This window comes from Haliotis rufescens, unplaced genomic scaffold (assembly GCF_023055435.1).
Source record: "Haliotis rufescens isolate VD_foot unplaced genomic scaffold, xgHalRufe1.0.p SCAF_7, whole genome shotgun sequence".
Taxonomy (NCBI): domain Eukaryota; kingdom Metazoa; phylum Mollusca; class Gastropoda; order Lepetellida; family Haliotidae; genus Haliotis; species Haliotis rufescens.
The window spans coordinates 51,277,247-51,297,893 of record NW_025964361.1 but is presented as its reverse complement, the minus strand read 5'-3'; the positions used below and the strand labels follow the sequence as shown (position 1 = coordinate 51,297,893).

Sequence of the window (20,647 nt, the reverse complement as noted above, 5' to 3'; positions counted from 1 at the left end):
TCGCCAGCGTTTCCATTTCCAATAAGTACGAGTGCTCATTTTGCCAGATTTGCGTACAACTGATTGCAAGATATTAATCTAGCTATGAAAATTCTGTCATTTCCTGATGCCTACGATGTCATATAAATGGCTCTAAATGACACTACGCTGCTATCAAACGGAATCTCAGCCGGCAAAATGCGTGTTTTACAGTAGGAAAAACAGACATCAAAAATTGAATGAACCTTCAATTTTACGAGTGAATAAATTAGTTTTGTCTGACACCATATTACTGCCTCTGACAACTCGGCTTTTTTTTTCGTCCGGCGAGACCACTCGAAGGGGAAAAGAGAGCGTTACGTTAATTGAGAGAAATATCGAGGAATGGTTCGCCTAAGGAATGAGCTTCCTCTCAGTGCGCTATTACAGCTGTAGAGATTCGGCGATTTCCGTGTTAAAATCTCCAGCAACCACTCCATCCATTTATTCTCTCAATGGTGAAAGATTTGTATCGGTTGATGAATCTGATACGAACAACGGGCAGCGTGCCGCATGTCGGCAGCACATCTGTAATGGCAGTGTGTTGAAACACTGTTTAGAATTATTCTCACTTAGATTACTCCACGGCTGTAAAATTGCACGTGTTTCGAGATTGTTGTCGATTTCAAGGCGATTATGCTGCCGTGCCTGTTGCTGATGATGATGATTATTTGATGATGGTCACCATTGGTGTCATCATGCTTCATCGTCGTCGTTGCCGCTCTGTCAACCGTACATGCATGCCTACCATGAGGCAATTAACCATCATTATCATCATCAGCATCATTATCATCATCATTTTGATCGCTGTTCAATATAATGAATAATGAATCCAGAATACCTGCACCATGGGTGAATGATTACCGTTAGTTTTCTCAACAATATGTTCTCATTCTCACTCAAGTATATCAACTCTGACCTCAACATCTCATCAACGTTACGACGTTGTCGACGTCGGTCCATTCAACGTAGCCGGAGGAACAGAGGCCGTCGATGAAGATGGCGAAAAGGGAAAAGATTGGATTTTATAAATAATTAAGCGCTTGCCAGTCAAACTCGCATAAATCAGGGACTAATTCAATTTCATTTCGGATTTTGATGGTTATCGTTAAGAATGGCTAGCATGCTCTTCGTCTCTATTAGGCCAGGGACTTTGGTCTATTGATCTCGAGCTAAAACAATGAATTGCATTTGGAGAACACATTAGATGAAAATGTCATTTTGCAGGGACATTATATCATTAGCACATTTCTAAAAGCTACCGTCTCTTTGTTGGACTAATGATAGTAGGAAGGCTATGTGAGGACGTACGCCGAGAAATACCCAACACGATGTCCATTTGGACCTCACAGAGAAAATGGCCCCCTAAGGCAACTTAAGAAAACAAGACGGAACGGCCAGATAGATAGATAATGAGATTTGATTGGGTACACCATCTGAGATCGCGTTTATCAAAAGATAGAAGTCCGATTCTCTTAACATCGGTTGAGAATTTACTAGATGTACAAACTCAACATCAATAAGGGCTTATGTTACAGGTTCTCCGGCCTTTTTTACCTTCTTGAAAAACGCAAGAGATTTCTTCTCATGACCATTATGCAGAGACAGCTACAATATTTATGCTATAAATCGCTTTTCTTTCCTGTAAATCAAAAGGAGCGTATACGGGCCCAGTCGGCTAGTCTGCGCCGCCCCGGCTACAACTAGAGAAACGATAAGAGCTCAGAGCTCTTGTAATTACATAACGAAAAACAAAGACGCTGCTATGCCATCTAACCATTTTCATTTGTCATATAAGTAATTTACGAGCATTAAATGGAGAACAGATACTCTTTAACTGTCGAGTATAAATCACTTTAGCTTTCATTTAGCTTAGTCGATTTCTTTTCAATCTCGCCGCACCATTAAAACCATTACACTAGTTGTAATTGCGAAACCTTTGTATTTTACTCCATGATTTAATGGAGGTCAGAGTGAAGGGGATTTAAGAGACTTCTGATTTTGAAGAAAATCTTTCGATTCCAAAAAAATCTCATTAATTACTCAGGTTTTGAAATTACAAAAAATCAAAAATCAAACATGTGACGAAATAACTTGAAAATTACAACGTAACTTTAACCTGAATTCCTCGACTCAAATGACTCAACTGGTGTTGAAATGAGGTTTAAAGTGTGTACCTTGTATTAAGAAGATACAAAGGAAATGCAAGCCTATCCTTCCCAAATAGTTCAGAATTAAAACCTTGTTTTCTTTTCCTTCAAAAGATAATTTGTATTTCGATACGTCTCCGCTTGGAATGTTAAAGAAACGCTTCTTCTATTGAAAGTTAAAAGTAATATGCGCGCTCCGAATGTCCCCCCATTGAAGTTGTTCTTTAGAGAATCTTCCGGCGTATCAAATACTGCTTTTTAACAGCGAATATAACATTTCTTTGTTGTTTGAAATATCTTGAAACATTTGATACAAGGCATTTTTCTTCCCACAAAGAGAATCCTTCGTGCGATATATATGGCCTATCATGTGTCCCCAATTCCGTTCATATAAATTACAACATAGAGAAATCACAATACAAAACCATATAGCGATTTATAAAACATCTCTGGCTCCTGTTCAGCATCCATCGGTATATATTAACTGTTGGTCGCACTTTATTATCCCCAAAATGCTTCGCCGCATCTCCACAAAGTGAATCCGGATCGTTTTCGACAAATTTACATTTTGTTGATTAAGCAGCCAACAGGACTGAATACGGGAAAATAACGAGGGTGTAGCTAAAGGAGTGTTTCGGAAGCCCAAAGGATTGTGTGGTCTCGATCCGATTGTCCACAAGTCTCAAGCAGACAAGATAGCCCCCTCTGAGAGACGATGAATAGAGTCGCTCAAGCCATGGATGAAATTTTGCATCCAGCCGGAAAAGGAATGACATTTCCTGAAGATTGTCATTACTGAGACGAAATGGAGAAATACCAACATTTTAACCAGGTCGCTTGTCTATGAAAATACGTCCTTTCTAAGCGGCTACTTAACTTTAATATTGCCCCGCGGGTCCGAGATCCCTGTTACCAAATACTGTTGTTAAAAAAAAGAAAATAGGGAGGAATCCAAATGTAGAATGTAATTACAGGTTCTCGTTAAACATTTCCGTGCGTAAGGCGATCGAAATCGACATTCCCTGTATCGTATTTCGTTAATAACGCTATGCAAATTTTTAAATTAAATGTTTAAATTTCATTGTTGATAAATCGTTCTTAGTACACACTTGCATCGTTTATTCATGATTAATTTGTAATTATGCTAAATTTTATTTGAATACTCAAATCTAACAGGCTTGACAAATATTCGGCTAACGATTGTTCGTTCGTTACGTGATACATGCTACCTTGTCAGCCATATACCACGGTCTATATTTACGTCAGTGGTGTATACAAGCGTGTATTCCAAAACACATATTCCACGGTATTTTTTAAATGCCAAAACCGATTTAAGAAATACAGGTGTTGCTTTTGTAAACCTGACATCAGTCGTCTCCGTCCCGTCGTGTTTTTTTGTAAACTGTTAAAAATATGTTTAGTAAAACTCTTCTCTTATACTTGATCAGGGCCAGTCGGGGTCAAAGCACGACCCTGTACATATTATTATTCGCGGCTGTTGGTATGTTTCGCTTCTAAAGCCTAAGCTATTAACGTATTTTGACTGTTTTTGTAAATACTATATTTTGAATCGACTACCAGTGCTTAGCCACACAATCATTTTGGACAATGCGACCGCTTTATGCTTGGTCGGGGCTACAAGACAATTCAATACGGCCCTTTATGTAGGATATGACATTCAACTACTTATAAGGCACATTAAGCACACACCATCACTGGTCAAGTTATGCTTTATATACTCTCGGGGTAGTGTGTGTGTGTGTGTGTGGGGGGGGGGGGGGGGGGGGATCAAATGAAGTACAGGGTGCATCAAACACCCAGTATTATGGTCAATTTGGCACAGATGATCACTGGGCAAGTTAATAGAGACATACCCTTGGGGTGAGGGCGTGTGATTGGAATTTACAGGATAAAACGCTTTGTGACAATTCTCGGACAACGTTTAACCAAACATCCTGCCAGTGGCAAACTGTCAGAATTTAGAAAGCTGCTGGATATAGCTTTTAATACAGTCAAATCTTTTCATATTGAGTTTGGCAACTTTTGTTGTCAACTTTAAACGTTCCATCGTTAACAAGGCTGATGGAGCCATCGGTGATGGAGGCTACAGAGGCGGGTGGCGTTGTATGGGGTTTATATGAAGCATATTTACATCACAATAATTAACTGTTTTCTGCAGTCTTGACAAACAGAGGTGGTGCTCGTAAGGTGAAATAATAATAATAATAATAATAATAATAATAATAATAATAATAATAATAATAGCGAAACAAACATTTCCATATTCATAAGAAATCTCCACCGAGAGCAGAGTCTATTCTACAAATCCGACTATATATCATAAGCATGTGTTTATGAATCACTATAAAAAAGTAATGATGCTTAATGTTAGCTATAATGGGGTAAACTGTCCCCCAAACACATGCAAAGGCTTGTAAATTGTTCTTTTGAAAAGAATACGTTGTGATAAGTGGGCAGTATATCCCTCATGTATGTGGTCAGTTTATAATAATGGCGCACTGGTCAGTTTATTTATTTCGAAGATGTGAAATAAAATCGTGAAGTGTTTTTTTAAATAATAAGGCGTGAAATAACGTGGTTGTGTAAGCTTTGTGTTACGCCGAGCAAAATATGACCACGGCCGTTTCTGGAAATATTTCAAAAAAAGTATTTCAGCCTGGAACCAGCTCAACATCGCCTCGCCTACTCTAAACACTACATCTGTCGAGTGAACACTCTAACATGCACACAAACATGCACACGATTTACCAAATGACATGTTGTGAATCACGATCGAAGATGGGTTGTCATATTTTTCTAGTCGAGAAAAAAATGTTTTATTTTATTCTCACAGTGAAAGTAATTGGTAATTCGATTTATCATTCACATCAAAAATTTCCCTTTGAGAATAATAAATTAATAATTACTGCAACGCATTTCTGTTTCCGCCATGTGAATTTTTCACTCAATTTACTCGCCATTGATTTACATTCGTATCGTATCTATGGTTAAATATATTTTAGTGTGATAGAAAACAGACTTTGTAGTCTAGTTAAGGAAGACGTTTAGCTTTCAATGGAGTGAAGAATGATTGATGAAATTTTGACTTTTTACAAGGCTTTCCAACTGATGCTGTTGTTTAACACTACCCAGTGGCTACCACCCGCCTCGCGCAGCTAATGACGAAACCGACCATTCAAAGTGGAGTTTAAATAACATAATCCAGATATATTAATATTGTGTATCTAATATGCCGTAAGTATAGGGTGAAATTTCTATTATGGCAGGAAGTTTGTGGAGTGCTGTTTTCAGAACGGATGAAAAATGACAAGGTTTGAATTAGTTTAGACTGTCGAGATTTATGACCGTGTTTATCGGGTCTGAGATTGTTTGTTTCCTTGTGTGCTTAATGGAGAGGATGGGATACAGGCTGGCCTTGAACTCGGTGATGGAGTGAGATGGACTATATGGATAGCGAGATGGATTGATGAAGAGACAGCATAGATGATGAAATGGACCCTAGATGCGGTTGATTTTTGGTAGTGAGTGAATATATCACACAGGGGTGTATTAATTGAGGAGAGGAAGAAAAGCGGGTGAATATATGGCGAGATACATAGATAGTGTGAGTGAGTTTAATTTGATGCCGCTTTAAACAGTACTTAAGCGTGTCAGCCTAACGCTGGACAATACATACGGATATATATACAATAGATAGGGTAGATATACAAACACATTGGCGCATTGGTGGTCTGGTGGTAAAGCGTCCGCCAAGAGAGCGAAAGGTCCGGGGTTCGATCCCCGGCCGCGCCATACCAAACAACGTTAAAAGATGGTACTTGTTGTTATCCTGCCTGGCGCTCGGCATTAAGGGGCTAAAACAAGGACTGGTCGGCTCGGAGTCGGTTTACTGTGTCTCAGTGGGGTATTCATGTTAATTTGCGGCATCAGTCCGGACTAGTACAAGCAACCACACACACACACACACACACACACACACACACGCACACACACACACACACACACGCACGTGCATGTACATTGCTATATAAGTATTAATGGACGCGACGTTAAACCCCATTTCATCTCACGTCACCCACGTATGTCTGGAACCCCCTTAGAGAACGATAAATACTGGGAACCTTTCAAGAATGTATTCTACTCAAAAGAACACCAGTTTTTCATATGACAGATTAACTATCCTCCTATGAAAAAATCGTTCTCTTACTTCTTTTGAGTAGTATACAAACGATTATCTCTCTATAACCATAATTCGTTAAACCGAAAATTCTTTTATCCGGACGATTTCACGGGTAACGGTACCGTCTTGATTGACAGTCTCTCAGTATAATTTATACATAATAATAATAATAATAATAATCAGAGCTAGATATACACATACATAGATACATGTACAAGTTAGGTTAATGTATGTGTAATACGTATCGATACATGCAAATTCATATAAATGGTTATAACCATATATAACAAAATCAATTGAAGCGACGTGTCAGCTATGTCGAATCCCATATGTAATCAACTTTATTACGAATAGCGACCACGGTTATACGGAACTGACTCGAACACTCAAGTTCGTAATAAGCAGATTCGGCTGCAGACAGATAGATTCGCATATCTTTTATCAACGTATACAAGTTCTAGCTAAACATACATGTTTGGTATTTTTGTACACGTTTGAGTATATTTATTTTGTTTTCTCACCAAATACTCCTCCAACTTTGAGTACGAGGAAATGGAATGCCGTGGGTTTCTTCTTGGTGTTGAAGAATTTGTTTATTTTTGCTCTATTTCGTCGCTTGTTTATTTTGGTGTAAGCAAGGCTGTGTACATCAGAGGAGCGTGGGTTCAACCGTGTGCGTATACCACGCTGTTCCCAGTCAAGCAACATCTGGATTTTTCTGAAATCGCAGAACTGCGCTGTGGTACGAATTATGACCCAAGGATCGAAAACACAAAATGGTGCAATTACATCTTTGGGTTTACCTGTCAAACATGAAATAATAGTCGAAACAATTTCCAAAATATTGTTACAAAGAAGCGACACTAATCTGGTTATTTCTTTAACAGTATGTGCTTGGTCTGCGGTAGTACGAAGTGCGACTGCTTACCACTAAAGCCATTTGGTGCCCGTTGGAAACAGAATTATTTCTTATACTTGTTTGGGGCTGCTGATGACGAGGTAGGGACGTGAATGGGGATACAACTCTCGTTATGAAAAAAGTGCGTTGACCTTTGTCGGAGTCGACGTCTTCATTAGTGTTAATTGGGTGCGTTACGGTGTCACAGCGACAAATCAGGAAGCGATGACGCTCGATGAGGCGAGTTCACTTGAAGAGGTTTTATCCAACAGTGCCGTCCAAAAGTAGAATATTCACTGCTTAATTTGAAGAATGTTTTAAAATGCTTCAAACTGAATGAATCGCATGCTCACTAAATCAAATTCTGATTATTTGATTCGTTGTAAAATACTGATTATTTGTAATATGAAAGGAATTACAGTTATAGTAAACACGATAGAGTAAATTACGATATAGAAAACATATAACATGCACTTAAATGTTGATGTTTTTAAAAAGTTAACTCCAGTTGATGAAATTAATATCTATTTATTTTTACATTTTCTTTTATGTTGACATATATTTCATATTCTAACAATACATTATGATTATGCATGGCGACAAAGTAGACGCGTTCGAAAGATTTACAATTACCTGGTTAGCTTCTCGTTACTGTTTAAAGTAAAGCTGTTGGTTGGTAGTTTTTTTCTTATTTTATTAGTATCGTTTTAAAGATCGTTCTGTTTATATCATGAAATGTCACATTTTCATGCATGCACATTTCTGATTTAAATGCATAAATGCAAAAGAAAGTATGCACCCATATTTGATGGTCGCTAAAAATGAGACAAACAAGAAATGGTTATTCGATGGTGATGTATTTGGTACGGGTATCATGGTTGTGTCTTTGTCTTACGATTGTTGTGTTTCGGCGACTGTTTTCAACCTAGTAACGTTTTGATAACGTTTCCAATTTTCAAGCGTATCCTTTCTTTTCTCCGGCAGTTTAGAAACAAAAATGATTGTTTCGTTGTGGCTCGTCAAATAAAAAAAGTAATGTTTTTTGCCTGTTATAAGTTAACACGACACTGCTTGTCTCGGTGATGGACTACAACATGACTGATGTTATGCCAAACCTTTATTAATCCAAAGTAATACGTTTCCGTCACGAATTTTCGGAATATCAGGTTTCCGAAATAATAGAGTTTAACAGTAATTACACATTTTTACAATGGATACAAAAGAATCCCCAATAACGAGGTTCTGTTGTTAACAGATATATGTTCAAAATAATTACACCACTATCGTCTTTCGGGAACACATGTCCATTTTCATCATGTGTTTAGACAACACATTAACACAGCCACAGTAATCCGTAGCTGATTAGGTTTGCTGGAGATATTCAGAGCATGTGTGAAAATATGCATAAGCATAGTGTTAATTTCAACCCTTGAGTCTCAATTCACTCGTTCATCCCCCTCTAATCTCCAGTGGACATGTTTTGTGCGTGCAATGGTTTCTGGTCAACAGGTGCTTCGCGGAATGTACACCGAAACATAACAAAATATGGCGATAATTGAGGGCACGGCTAATAGTTGATGTTGTTAAAACCCAGCACGGGCCTAGAATAAACTGTTGATACTGGTAGGATTAACTGTCAGAGGTAAGGAACAGCCTGTTCGGATCCTCTACCTTTGCTATGTACATGTGTTCTGGCGATGGATCCTGAAATTGACACGTGTTCGTTTCAATCTTTGAAATGTCGTAGAATGAATATACTAATTATTTTGAAATAATCAAACGGCTTGAAATGAAATATACTAATTATATTCCAATAACCAAATGTCATGGAATGAAATATACTAATTATTTTGAAATACCAAACTAGAATTGATGCATAAACATCACACGGATGCCAGGGATAAGAAACTTGTCTATATTTGTCAGTGCATGAAATTGACATCGGATAAAACATAGATAGGATTATTGTCCTTGACACAAGAAGATAACTTTGAAAGTAATTTCTTACATACGTTTTTTTTTATAATTAATAATATATAAAAAATAAAAATACCAAAATACTACGACGCTAATTATAACACACTTTACAAGCTATGTGTAGCTTCTAACCCATTAAAAATAATGAACTGTTTTGATGTGTAATTGTATTTATTAAAGAACACAAGTAACCGCTATAAATGTCATTTTTAGTATCAAGAACAGATAAATAAATCACACACGTCATCTCACACTGTATATATTACGTCTAACTCGAAAGGATACACTCAACACGAAACTTGGAACTGTTTTTTATAACTCTTACTGCAATCGGCATTCAAATATAATTGCTTTAATCAGCAGTAGGCCTGACAGGATTGAAAAGTCATTATCCGGAATATTTATGGTATGGGAGAAAATTTGGCAGAAATATTACAGTCGGTTTCAAGCATGCAGAGATTTACTATAGGACGTCTGACAGTTATCTGTACTTAGAGCCACGATGAACTCGGCGGTAGATGGATGGCGTACCACACTGGCCCGAGGATGAGGGAGGGGAAAATGAACCCCCCTCGAGTCAACATGATACCATTGTCCCTTGAGACAGCCATTGTAACACTCGTCTCGATTAATGAAAAGAGGGCCTCAGTTCAAACCCGGGTACTGCTTTTCAATGTAGCATGAAATGAAATAATTTGTTTTACCTATGCTTCGACTCATTCACACAGAACACGGCGGGATCGTATTTCGTGTTTCTGGCTTTCTCATGGTGTTTGATTCGTGTTCTCATTGTGATTAGGGATGCATTTGCCCCCCGCCCCACCCCCCGGGTTTTAATTGACCCACCTGACACTCTATCACAGTAATGTCCGGCGTGACCTGACAAATGTTTTCAAATTCACAGTCCCACGAGTCTGCTTGGTCTGCTGTGGTCGTAAAAACCCGCCTTTCCCATGTTACGGATGTACATGTTTCTAATTAGTGGTCACGGCGATCGCGTTGTGGTCATCCCAACTGACCCTTGGTCAGTGTAGAGATTAGCACAACCATCTCAGCATCGTATCACCCTAGGTGAACCCCATGGGTACCCCTGCCCCCCTTGGACAGGCCTGACCCCCTCGCGGCGAGCTTTGACCCTTACGATTGTGCGGTTCATTGAGTAGGTGATAGTCTCACTAGGAGAGGTGCACTATAGAATCCGCTGTGTCGATTACTCTTTTAAATAGAAGTATTAATTACCTGACAGCGAGAGCAAAAAGGTGCGTGAATGGTTTGTCCATCATTTATCTTGTTAAAGGATGTGAATAGATCTGTGGAATACATTTTATACCCCTGTTCCGTCGTACCCATTGCTCCGGAGGAAGGGAATAATTGGTAAACCGATTTATACGACTCTTTTGAACATTTGAAGTTAAGTAAATAACAAAACACACCTGAAACATGTTTTTGCAGTGCAAAAACTGAATAATTCACGTTTGCCGTCAACAGAAATTCAAGTTTTTACGAGTTATAAACTTTTTAAATTTCCCAAACGTAAAGAGTTCAGGAATTTGACGGATGCATAAATAGGCATTTACTTTTAACTCATGTCTTCTAAACATAGAAATTGTTTCATGTTATAACTGCCAAGAACCGATGGAAATGAAGGGTTTGCTATTTGGATTTGATGACCGTTCTCAATGGCAAGCCCTCGTTTCTGAGGGCATAACTAAAGGAAACAATCCCCTCAATGCTCCCCCGTTGAGATAATCACAAGCGCCCTTTATTTTCCTTATTAGGAAACGCAATTTGAACTCCGATTCGTATCAGGCAGCTGATTTGCAACAATTCACGACCATTACTCAATCATAGGTCCATTAACCCACACCTTGCGGAGTCCAACTCCTGTAGGAATCTATTATTGTGAACGACACCTTGTGTCAATAACATGGTCTTGAATATCGTATTTGCCATTCCTTTCTGATCCTGTCACCAAAGTCGATCGGTCTCAATACAAGAAGCCAGATAATGATGGATGGCTCTACCCGCTCCGACCCCGAAGACCTGATCTCGCCTGTCCACACCTGGTTTGGTGGCTCCATGGCTCCTCACAGCGTCGTCACTTGTCCTTACTCCGTCGCTGCTCCAAATTCCGCCTCTATCACAGAGTACTCAATGTAGAAATCATTTCCTGGGGCCTTTGTCTGAAACTAGCAGATTCAATCTGCATCAGTCTTGCAGTGCTTAAGGAGTCGTGATGGGGCTTTTCATTGTGAGAATTATTGGAAAACCGTCACGTTACTCTCGTTTATTTTAAACATTTTATTACATTTTTCCTGGTGAGGCGTCGGGGTTTGCTGTGACTGAGACGGAATGAGAGAAATTGCTCATTAACGCGGTGGATAATGCTTTGTCATTATGACCAGAAGGAAAAACAGTGATTTACTCCTATTCCTGATTCTACCTTCGTTGGTCGTTCAATGGGGGTGACGAAGCATACAAATCTATCATCGCTCGAGCGCGGAATGTGAAAATTTCTCATTTCTGTTTAGCCTCTTCGTCATAATCCCAGATCGCCGCCGAGTCAAACGTACTTCGAGGAGTCTGATTCATCTCAAAAATAAATTAAAGGCCAATAAATAAGAAAATGAGGAGATAATTTAGTGTTCTGTAACAGAAGATAGGGCTCCTGGTCCCTGTAAATCAAAGTCTTGTATTTGGGTCTTGACGTGAAGAAACAATAATATTTCAGACTTTGTCAAACGACCCATTACGACGGCCACATGTGCATTTGCTTTGATCAGTCGTTTGGAAATCGACGTTTATCGTGTTTTCAGAGTTGGCTTGCGCGAAAATTCAAATCAGCTTCATCTACGTGTGGCGTAATTTCGCCATGCCATCAATAATAGTGCGGTTTACTGATAGGATTACGATTCGGCCGACCGCTATGTGACTCTGTCAAATGTAACATCGGGAAAGCCTGAAGACAATAATTTAGAAAAATCCATGGATCGCGATGAATAACAATAACTGCAATTAGATAAAGATAGGCCTGGACGAGGTCTCAGTTATCATTGGGGCTTTTTCTGATTCAGTGATTGAAGTAGGTGGGATTACCAATCAGGGTGACTCTACGCAGACTGCCAGATGCTGGGAATATCAGTGATAAGCATGCGGGGACTTCACTTTTCGTTCGGAGCCCAATGAAGCGCTTGATTCGCTGTCCTGTCGACTTTCATGTTAGGTGTAAATTTGATTTTACAGTCATTTCTCAAGCAGAGTTGTAGTTTTTTGTAGATTGAGGGTTCCGATCGTTTAATACGATTTTGATTAAATTGCATCAAATGAGGCTTCAATCAACGCACAATTGTACACATACTGGCCTTGTTCGGATGAACATGACTGGGACGTTACACACGTCACTTGGCACAGAACTTACTCGGAGGTACTCGGAGGGGGGTGACGGGGATGGAGGAGGGGGTGAAGGGGATTGAGGAAGTGTGTGTGTGTGTGTTGGGGGGGGGGGGGGGGGGGGGGGCGGACCGAAGGTTGGGATTGGAGGATTGGAAGAGGTGTCAGGATGTGGTGATGATGGTTGGTTAGGATGAAGATCTGAGGATGTGACGGTGGTTGTGAGGGTGGTTGTGTGATGCGGATGTGGCTGCTAGGGTGGTTGTGTCATCACGCTTTGGGTCGTTAGGGTCTGGATCTGATGTTAAGTGGATGGTTAGGTGGGAGATGCATAGTTATGGCATGGGTGGGGGTGGGTTGGTGTGTTGTGATAATCAGTGGTTACGGTCGGGATCCGAAGACAGGACGTGATGGTTGGTCGGAGTCTTTCATGTTTTTTCTACCTGAGCTAAATCAAATTCTGTGCCTTCCTGCCTTTTTCGCCCAATGGCATCTGTTCCGACAGAAACTCGAGATTTTCTCTTTCATTGACGTTACATGTTCTGTGGACACGAAACAGATTAAGGATCACAGACACCGAATAATTGCACACTACGGGACCATCAGTACAGTAAACTATGTTTATAACGAACACGTTTATAACGAACTGATAGATACAACGAACTGTTTGTTTTTGTACCGGCAATTTTAAGGTATGTTTAAAATATGGTGCAAACGTGCCGGAGCACAGCCACGTGAAACGCCCACCTGCAGTAAAACATGGACGAATCCTATAAAATGTACAAAAAAACGAAGGCCAAAGATTAATTGTTATCTTTTTTCGTAGATTAATTGTTATCTTTGTTCGTTTATTTTATTATAACATTAAATATCATCAATACATAGAAGGTATGTACATCAATGCTGTATCACAATGTAGAAACAGTGGCCGTCGAGCTCAATTTGAAATCTATAAACTTCATGGCCAACCAACATGTTATTTTTACAAGCTGACACATAGCAAGCTTACATTGCATAACTACAGTTTAAAATCACAAAGATATATAAACAAATACTGAACTATATTGATGTAGAAAACGAAAAAAAATTGTAATTGCTTGCTCAAGAATCAAATGAAAGATTAAAATTTAAGTGATCGAGAAACGTAGTGGGTTTGTTCTCGGTTAAGGAATAAAAGCCTGGCTGTGTTATTGATTTATCAGAGACATTGAGAAATGTAGATTGTCTTCAAGTGACAAAGGAGAGAATAATAGCAGAGTTGCTGGAACAGACGACGGGATCCATCTCAATCTGGTTATAGTCGATTGCTTAAATGAATAAAATCCCCTTCTGTTTCACATAGCTGTCTCCTACAATGAAACGTATTCAGTATAACTGGATTGAATTTACAAGTTCTGTTTCCGAGTTTAAGTCGGTGTGGGGCTCTGATCGATCATTGAAGCGCTGTACAAATAAATGCATTGCAAAGAAGCGTTGATATTGGATTGTTTGTGGAACATCTAACACGGATGTCATTCAATAAAAAGTGTGTGGGTCTTTAAAGACTGCTTTTTGAGTTCTGTGTGACTCGGTGCATATTTATTAAGTATTAAATGCGTTATTTATTGGCCCGTGGTGCAGAAGGATTTCTCTTTGTAATAAACATCGGAGCTGGCTGCAGACGATTGCTGATGAATTATGTAGCAGTGTGGTTCAGTTCATTCGCTGTATAATCTAAAACAATGATCAAATCTCTAATTGTATTTAGGAGGGAAACAATTAACCTTCAATTGCCGCGATTGCAGTCGATATATATTGGTGAATTATATTGCCTTTCCGCTTTGTAAACGGGGGTAGACTCTGTCAAGACAAGTGTGCAATGTCAAGGTCGTTTGCTTTGGTAACGTTTAAGATGCAATACTCTTCTTCACGTTCGTTAAAAGTTGTGGAACACGATCTTTCTGTTTACCATCTTAATATACGCGGTTGTGTATTTGTGAAATATTTGAGTAAATGTTCATTTTGTTTGTGATAAAGTGTGAGGTAATTTAAAGTCAAGGAAACTATTTCACAAGGCGATTTTAGCGTAACGACTATCTGTAACGATACCTGTGTTTTACGACTGTGTTTAGCACTAAGGTCGCCTTCTTGAAGGTCCATTTCCTCGGGGTGTATGTACGAAGGTTTTGACGTGATGTCCTTAATAATACTTGACGTTTCTCACGTGATGTTCTAATGGTGTCGTTGCTCTGTTACAGCTGAGCTGAAGATGGAGCTGTTGAGAGAGAAGGAAGCTCGTGAACAGACGGAGAAGCAGCTCATGGACGAACAGAAGAACAGAGGTGAGCAGACACGGAGACACAGAGAGACAACACGAATGTCTATTTTACTACGGAAGCCGTTAAGGGCCATTTGCTTTTTAATTTTTCCTGGACATTTCAAGTTACTAAGTTGAAATTACAGGATGCTATGTTGAAACACCAAGATACAAAGTTGAAAATTCAAGATACATACTAAGTTGAAATTTCAAGACAATGATCTTGAATTTTGAATTTTATCTTGAAATTTCAACGTATGTGTCTTGAAATTTCAATTTAGTATCTTGATATTTCAACATAGCATCTTGAAATGTCCACTTAAATAAAAACACAAATGGCCCTAAAAGGCTTCCATACTATTACAGGACTCCCAGTTTAGTTTTCTAATCGGACACGACATGCGTTGAATAACAGATGCCTTTCATGCATTCATTCTCTGTATCAAATAAGGGAAGGGAATCATCAACGTTAATTAACAGCTAATTGGTGATTATCCCAAAACTTCCCCATTATCATAAAACGGCTTCCCGTGAAGTATTGAATTGACCTCTTTATAGTGTTCCTTATCTGATCTAAGGAGCTGGAACTCAGAGTTGTGTCCCTTAGTTGTCCTTGGATCTGCTGATGTTAACTTTAGGCTTCCCCCTTCATCATGATGTCATGCGGTTAGAAAACTGAAATAATGTCCAAAGTGGCTAACTCTTTATTCTTCATATGCAACTTCTCTCCTCTGTTTCGATCTTCCTCTTTATATACAATTCTTTCTCCTTTCTTGTAGTGATCCTGCAGAAGCGGCTGAAGAAGGAGAAGAAAGCCCGGAGGAGGATTCAGGAACAGCTGGAGGTTCTGGCTCAACAAGGAGGTCAACCCGGAGTACCCCTCGACACGTGCAAGGCCCCAAATAGCCCAGAGTCTACCAGAAATAACGCAGGTGAGTGTTACATATTCCCGTTTTAAATCATTATGACGACGTCATGCTGTTGTTCTTGCAGTTGATTCTGCGTCAAGAAATCACTGGTCATTCTCAACATGCATTCCAAGCAAGCGAAACTGATGCTCCTATATGTCATTACAAACAATTGTATAGAAATTATGTATCAGCCATAACATGGGTTAAAATCGCCCACTATTTCGTATATACGAGCTCAAGTTATTAAAATGACAGAAGCTATGCTGAAAAACATACGATAAATACGAACCGGGACAAATGCAGTTGTTTAGTGTACATTAATCTTGGCATATTTTACAACGACAGGGGGCGGTGGTGGCGTGGGGTAGCCTAGTTGTTCGCTCGTGATCTTGGTTCGATTCCCTACATGGGTATTTGTGTGAAGCTCATTTCTTGTGTCCCTCCCCGCCGTGATATTGCTGGAACATTGCTAAAAGCGGCGTAATACCATACTCACTCACTCATTGTACAAGGGTATCATTGCTAAAGAGAGAGTTATGTTTCAGATTCAATCGACCAAGACTCAGACGGCGATAAACACAGCCAGTGTGACTCGGGAAAGAAGACACCAGGTGAGTTAACACCATAGGATACATCGTCATAGCTGTACCAACCTTCTCTGTTTAAACCTGATCTTTGAATGATACATGTTGAAAATGGTAACATTTTGTATTCTATCTTGTTTGTTACTTTTTTCAGATCTCTCTGACGGTCGGTCAAATCATCGAGACATCTTTGAAACCTTCCCACCACCCCATACTCTGAGCAGCGCCCGCTTTCCCTACCTCCCAATGGTGCAGAATGAAGTCCAGTGATCGTCACCATAACAACATATCTAGTTGTCATAGCGACAGGCTGTCACGTGACAGCCCGCCATCTTGACTCCTCTGACACTGTCAGAGCAATGTCTCAGAACTCAAGGTCTCAGAAAACGTAGAGGTCATAGTTGACCTGGCTTCTGGATCTGCATGGAAGCTACCCTGTCTCTAATGGTACTAGCCTCCCGTTTAGGGACGACTGTAACTACTAACTAAGGACTTAGAGTACCACAGCCCGACCTAGATAGGAGGCGGACATTGTACATATGCCTCCAAGAAGAAATATTGGCTTGATCATATTGTTTAGAACGTGCAGCAAGCGCAAAACGTGGCATACTCACGAACGGCAGATTTGATGCAAGGTCAAGGTCAGGAAGGCAGACAACTGAGCAGGCCAGCTGCACAAGCGTACGAGTTAGGTTAGAAGAGGGTTGTTCATGTACGTACGACATTAGATTAGATTTCACTACACTTGAGATGTGTGCGCCCTTGGTGTGTGTGGTCTGTGTGTTGTACTTATAAAACACTGGCGGAACATTTGCCACTACTTATGATGGTTGTGACAAATACAGCTCAATCTCTATAACAATGATGAATGTCAAAACTTGGATCTACCACACGTTAGATGTAATCTCAAACGCTTAGACGGAAGTGTTGCTTCATATTGGTATAAATGCATATATTGTTGGTCTGCTAGAATTGTAGGGCGTGTTCACAGTACATGGTGCGACGCGACGGAACGGACTTCAAGTGGCACGATCGCATTCAAAATTGCTTTCAGTTGGCGATATATATTTAAATTAAAATCCAGAATACGTATCATAATATTCCTGGAAAAAAGTCAAAATGAGTAAGTGTTGCGGCTAGAATCAGAGTACTGATACTAATATCATGTCGTATTATGATTAGCAACATGGTGACATATTATTGTTGATAAAATAAAGGCAAAATGAATACAAAACGAACACGCCGATGTTTCGCGTATCATCGCGTCGCGTCGCACCTCATTGTTAACGCTCTCTTGGTTACTGACATGGTGTTCATATTGTTGTGTTTTCTGCAATATAATTACAAATGTTGGGTTTTTTATAATGCCTGTATAAACCACTGACGTTACTAAGTCGGTTACTAAGATTATACCACATTCTGTATATCGCATACAACGTGCGCTACGGTGAGAATTATCGAAAGGTCATCAGAGTCGCCAGTATCTGAATGCTGAATAATAATTAAACAGAGCGTCGTGACTAATTTAATCAAAAAGGAATCACCAAAAGCACAGTGTCCCCTAAATGCATAATATATGCTACTCAACGTTTATAGGGATAGGATATATTTCCTATTGATGAAAAACCTGTTACAAAGGAAATGTGTATGCGAATGTCATGAAGCATCCAATATAAACGCCGACACGAAGGATATCGCTATTAAAAGTTGAGTAGGATATATATACTGAACAAAAACAGTTAGGGATCGTGAATATTTTTTGGGTTATATTTTTGTAGTGAAGACTTAGCACACAATTTGTTAAATATATCCCTAAAAATATTCATGTTCACTCACTATTTTTGCCGGTATACTTGCATACTAATTGTTAAACGTTTAACATAAGCCAGCTTTTACCATGTTTTCATATTTAACTCTAAAAAATATTTTATCACAGACACTAGAAACGTTTAGCTACACTATGGTGCTCTCATTGGTTCAACCAAATATCTAGTATCTAGTAGACGGCCAAAGATAGAGACTACTCATAGTCAATAGCGTTCTAAATTTAGCTTTAATTTTCAAATTTAAGTGGCATAATTTTAGATGGAATTTGTTTTGCTTGGTGTTCAAGCTAATGACATTTTACATTAGATTAAATGTCTCCAGCGTTCATAATGCAATGTCATCCCTAAATCTAGTCGATTAAAAACTGCCGATTGCTGTACATCATTGAATAATTTACTTATGGTAGATTTCATATAGCTGGCGTAGGTATAAAAGCTCATATTCATGATAGTCAGGAAAGGCGAAACAAAAAAATAAACTGTGGGCGTGATGCTTTTAGATTCGGGCATAAGTACTTTTAATGACACATTTAAAAACATGACGTTACATACCCGGATGTTATCCAGTCACCATTGAGATCGTGCTGAAAAACACATGGTAACTAAGCCACGAAAACATCCAATCAAAACCACCCAACCCCCACACGACACCCAACCCCAACCCCCAACCCCTACCCCCCCCCCCATACCTACGCCCACCCCACCCTCATAATCATGTCTTTTCTTTAAAATGTGAAAACAAATATCATTCACAAATTGCCCGAGAAACGTTTCTTGAATTTTCCGAGCCAAATCTTACACTAAATATCTTTTCAAGTATTCTAAAAGAAGTATTATAACTTTTAACACGATATTATGTAATATATTCCGAAGCTTATAACTGTGCATAATAATTGTAGCAACAATTAAGTGGTTTTTTTCTGAATTATTAGATTTATGTATTGAAAGTTCATTTGATAAGGGTTTCGTCAAACGTCCATTGAAAAATATGCCAAGGTTAAGTACGTTTGCAGTACGAACAGTGCGAAGATTGCCTGCCTCTTTCACGGTGCCCGGATGACAAAGATCGATGAAGGGAAATGCTTCACGCTTGGGTGCACACCGAGCTCCAATAATGAGCTATTCCCAATATGGGTATTGACATGAAACATTATCCGTAATTACTACCTCTTCAACTTGTTGATTAAGGATTCATTTCAACGGATCTACTTATTACTGCCGAAATCTATGAGATATGGTTTATTCGATAAAGCATCACATTATATATGAAGTATTATTGTCCTTGAGCTATGATAAATATATCATTTGTTTTTATAATATTTTTCATTTTTCATATCATTCTTGTTTCGGTCTCGTCCTATCGTGTTCAGATTTTGATGACGTAATTTAGTGACGTCATTGTAATGGCGAAACTAGATAATATACATGTTAGTGAAAAATGACTAACAAATGTGAGATTCATTTTCACCATTTCTCCACCCAAATGTGATGGATAATAACTCGTTTGAATGTGAATATTTTGATAACGTATATATTTGTATGACGATGTATCACCAGCGAACATTTTGTCGCCATATTTCCCCCATCTACTAATGATTTAGTTGTAGTCATTGTTATTTAGATTTTATCTAAATCAGTTTCAATTTTGCCACTGTTTGATTATTTTCATAAATTAATCTTAAATTATGAAATAGAACGTGCCATCTTTTGTGCCATGTACATCATTTTAATCAAATTGATAAATTTGCCATTCTCGGAAGCTGCAAAATTGGTCAGATCTTTAAAATCAATGGTTTGGTGGAAACTCTGTTGTCTGAAGACTTGGTCTAACATAGAAATTTCCTTCTGCGCATGTGTAACGGAAATGATGTCATTTTACCCTCGGGTTAAACAGTGTATTGCTATGCGTCCTAGTGGCCTGTATATTTTGTGTCACTTTTGCAATATTTCGTGGAGACATTCCTATTTTGTCATCAATAAAAATGTAAAATATCTGCAGCCTTGTCTTGTACGTTTGTGATCCGGCAGTTATGTTCTAGTTATTCCAGTTATGTTCCAGTTATATCATGAGGTGTCTGCTTATTGTGGGAGGAAAGCCCGAAATCATGCAGCTGTCAGACGTTTACCACTTTGGTGAAACCCACGAGCACGGGTATGGTGCTGACAAACCTAGAAACATGATCGGGTCGAACCGGGATTCGAACCCACGATCCTGGGTTTCTGTACCCAAGGGATGCAACTCTGCACAGCGAATTGCGGCGCCTTAAACGACTGTGCCACCTGTGCCTACAGAAGTGTTGTGAAGCCATATCCCTTCAGTTGATATATTGGAGACGCCTGTCCGGTTTTAACACTATGTCTCACTGAACCCCATAGTATATATAATTTAATAAAGT

General features: G+C 39.1%; 1 protein-coding gene across 2 annotated transcripts in view; it reads left to right on the top strand.

The window, feature by feature from the left end:
- The window catches only part of LOC124111241 (dachshund homolog 1-like), an 89,694-nt gene extending 69,445 nt beyond the window's left edge, over window positions 1-20,249 (top strand). For both annotated transcript variants that reach the window (XM_046470887.2, XM_046470886.2), the window contains exons 7-10: window positions 14,872-14,955; window positions 15,710-15,862; window positions 16,387-16,452; window positions 16,580-20,249. In XM_046470887.2, the coding sequence (XP_046326843.1) occupies window positions 14,872-14,955; window positions 15,710-15,862; window positions 16,387-16,452; window positions 16,580-16,695 (419 nt within the window). In that variant the 3' untranslated portion in view covers window positions 16,696-20,249. The remainder of the gene's footprint in view (window positions 1-14,871; window positions 14,956-15,709; window positions 15,863-16,386; window positions 16,453-16,579) is intronic.
- The last annotated feature ends 398 nt before the right edge of the window (window positions 20,250-20,647 follow it).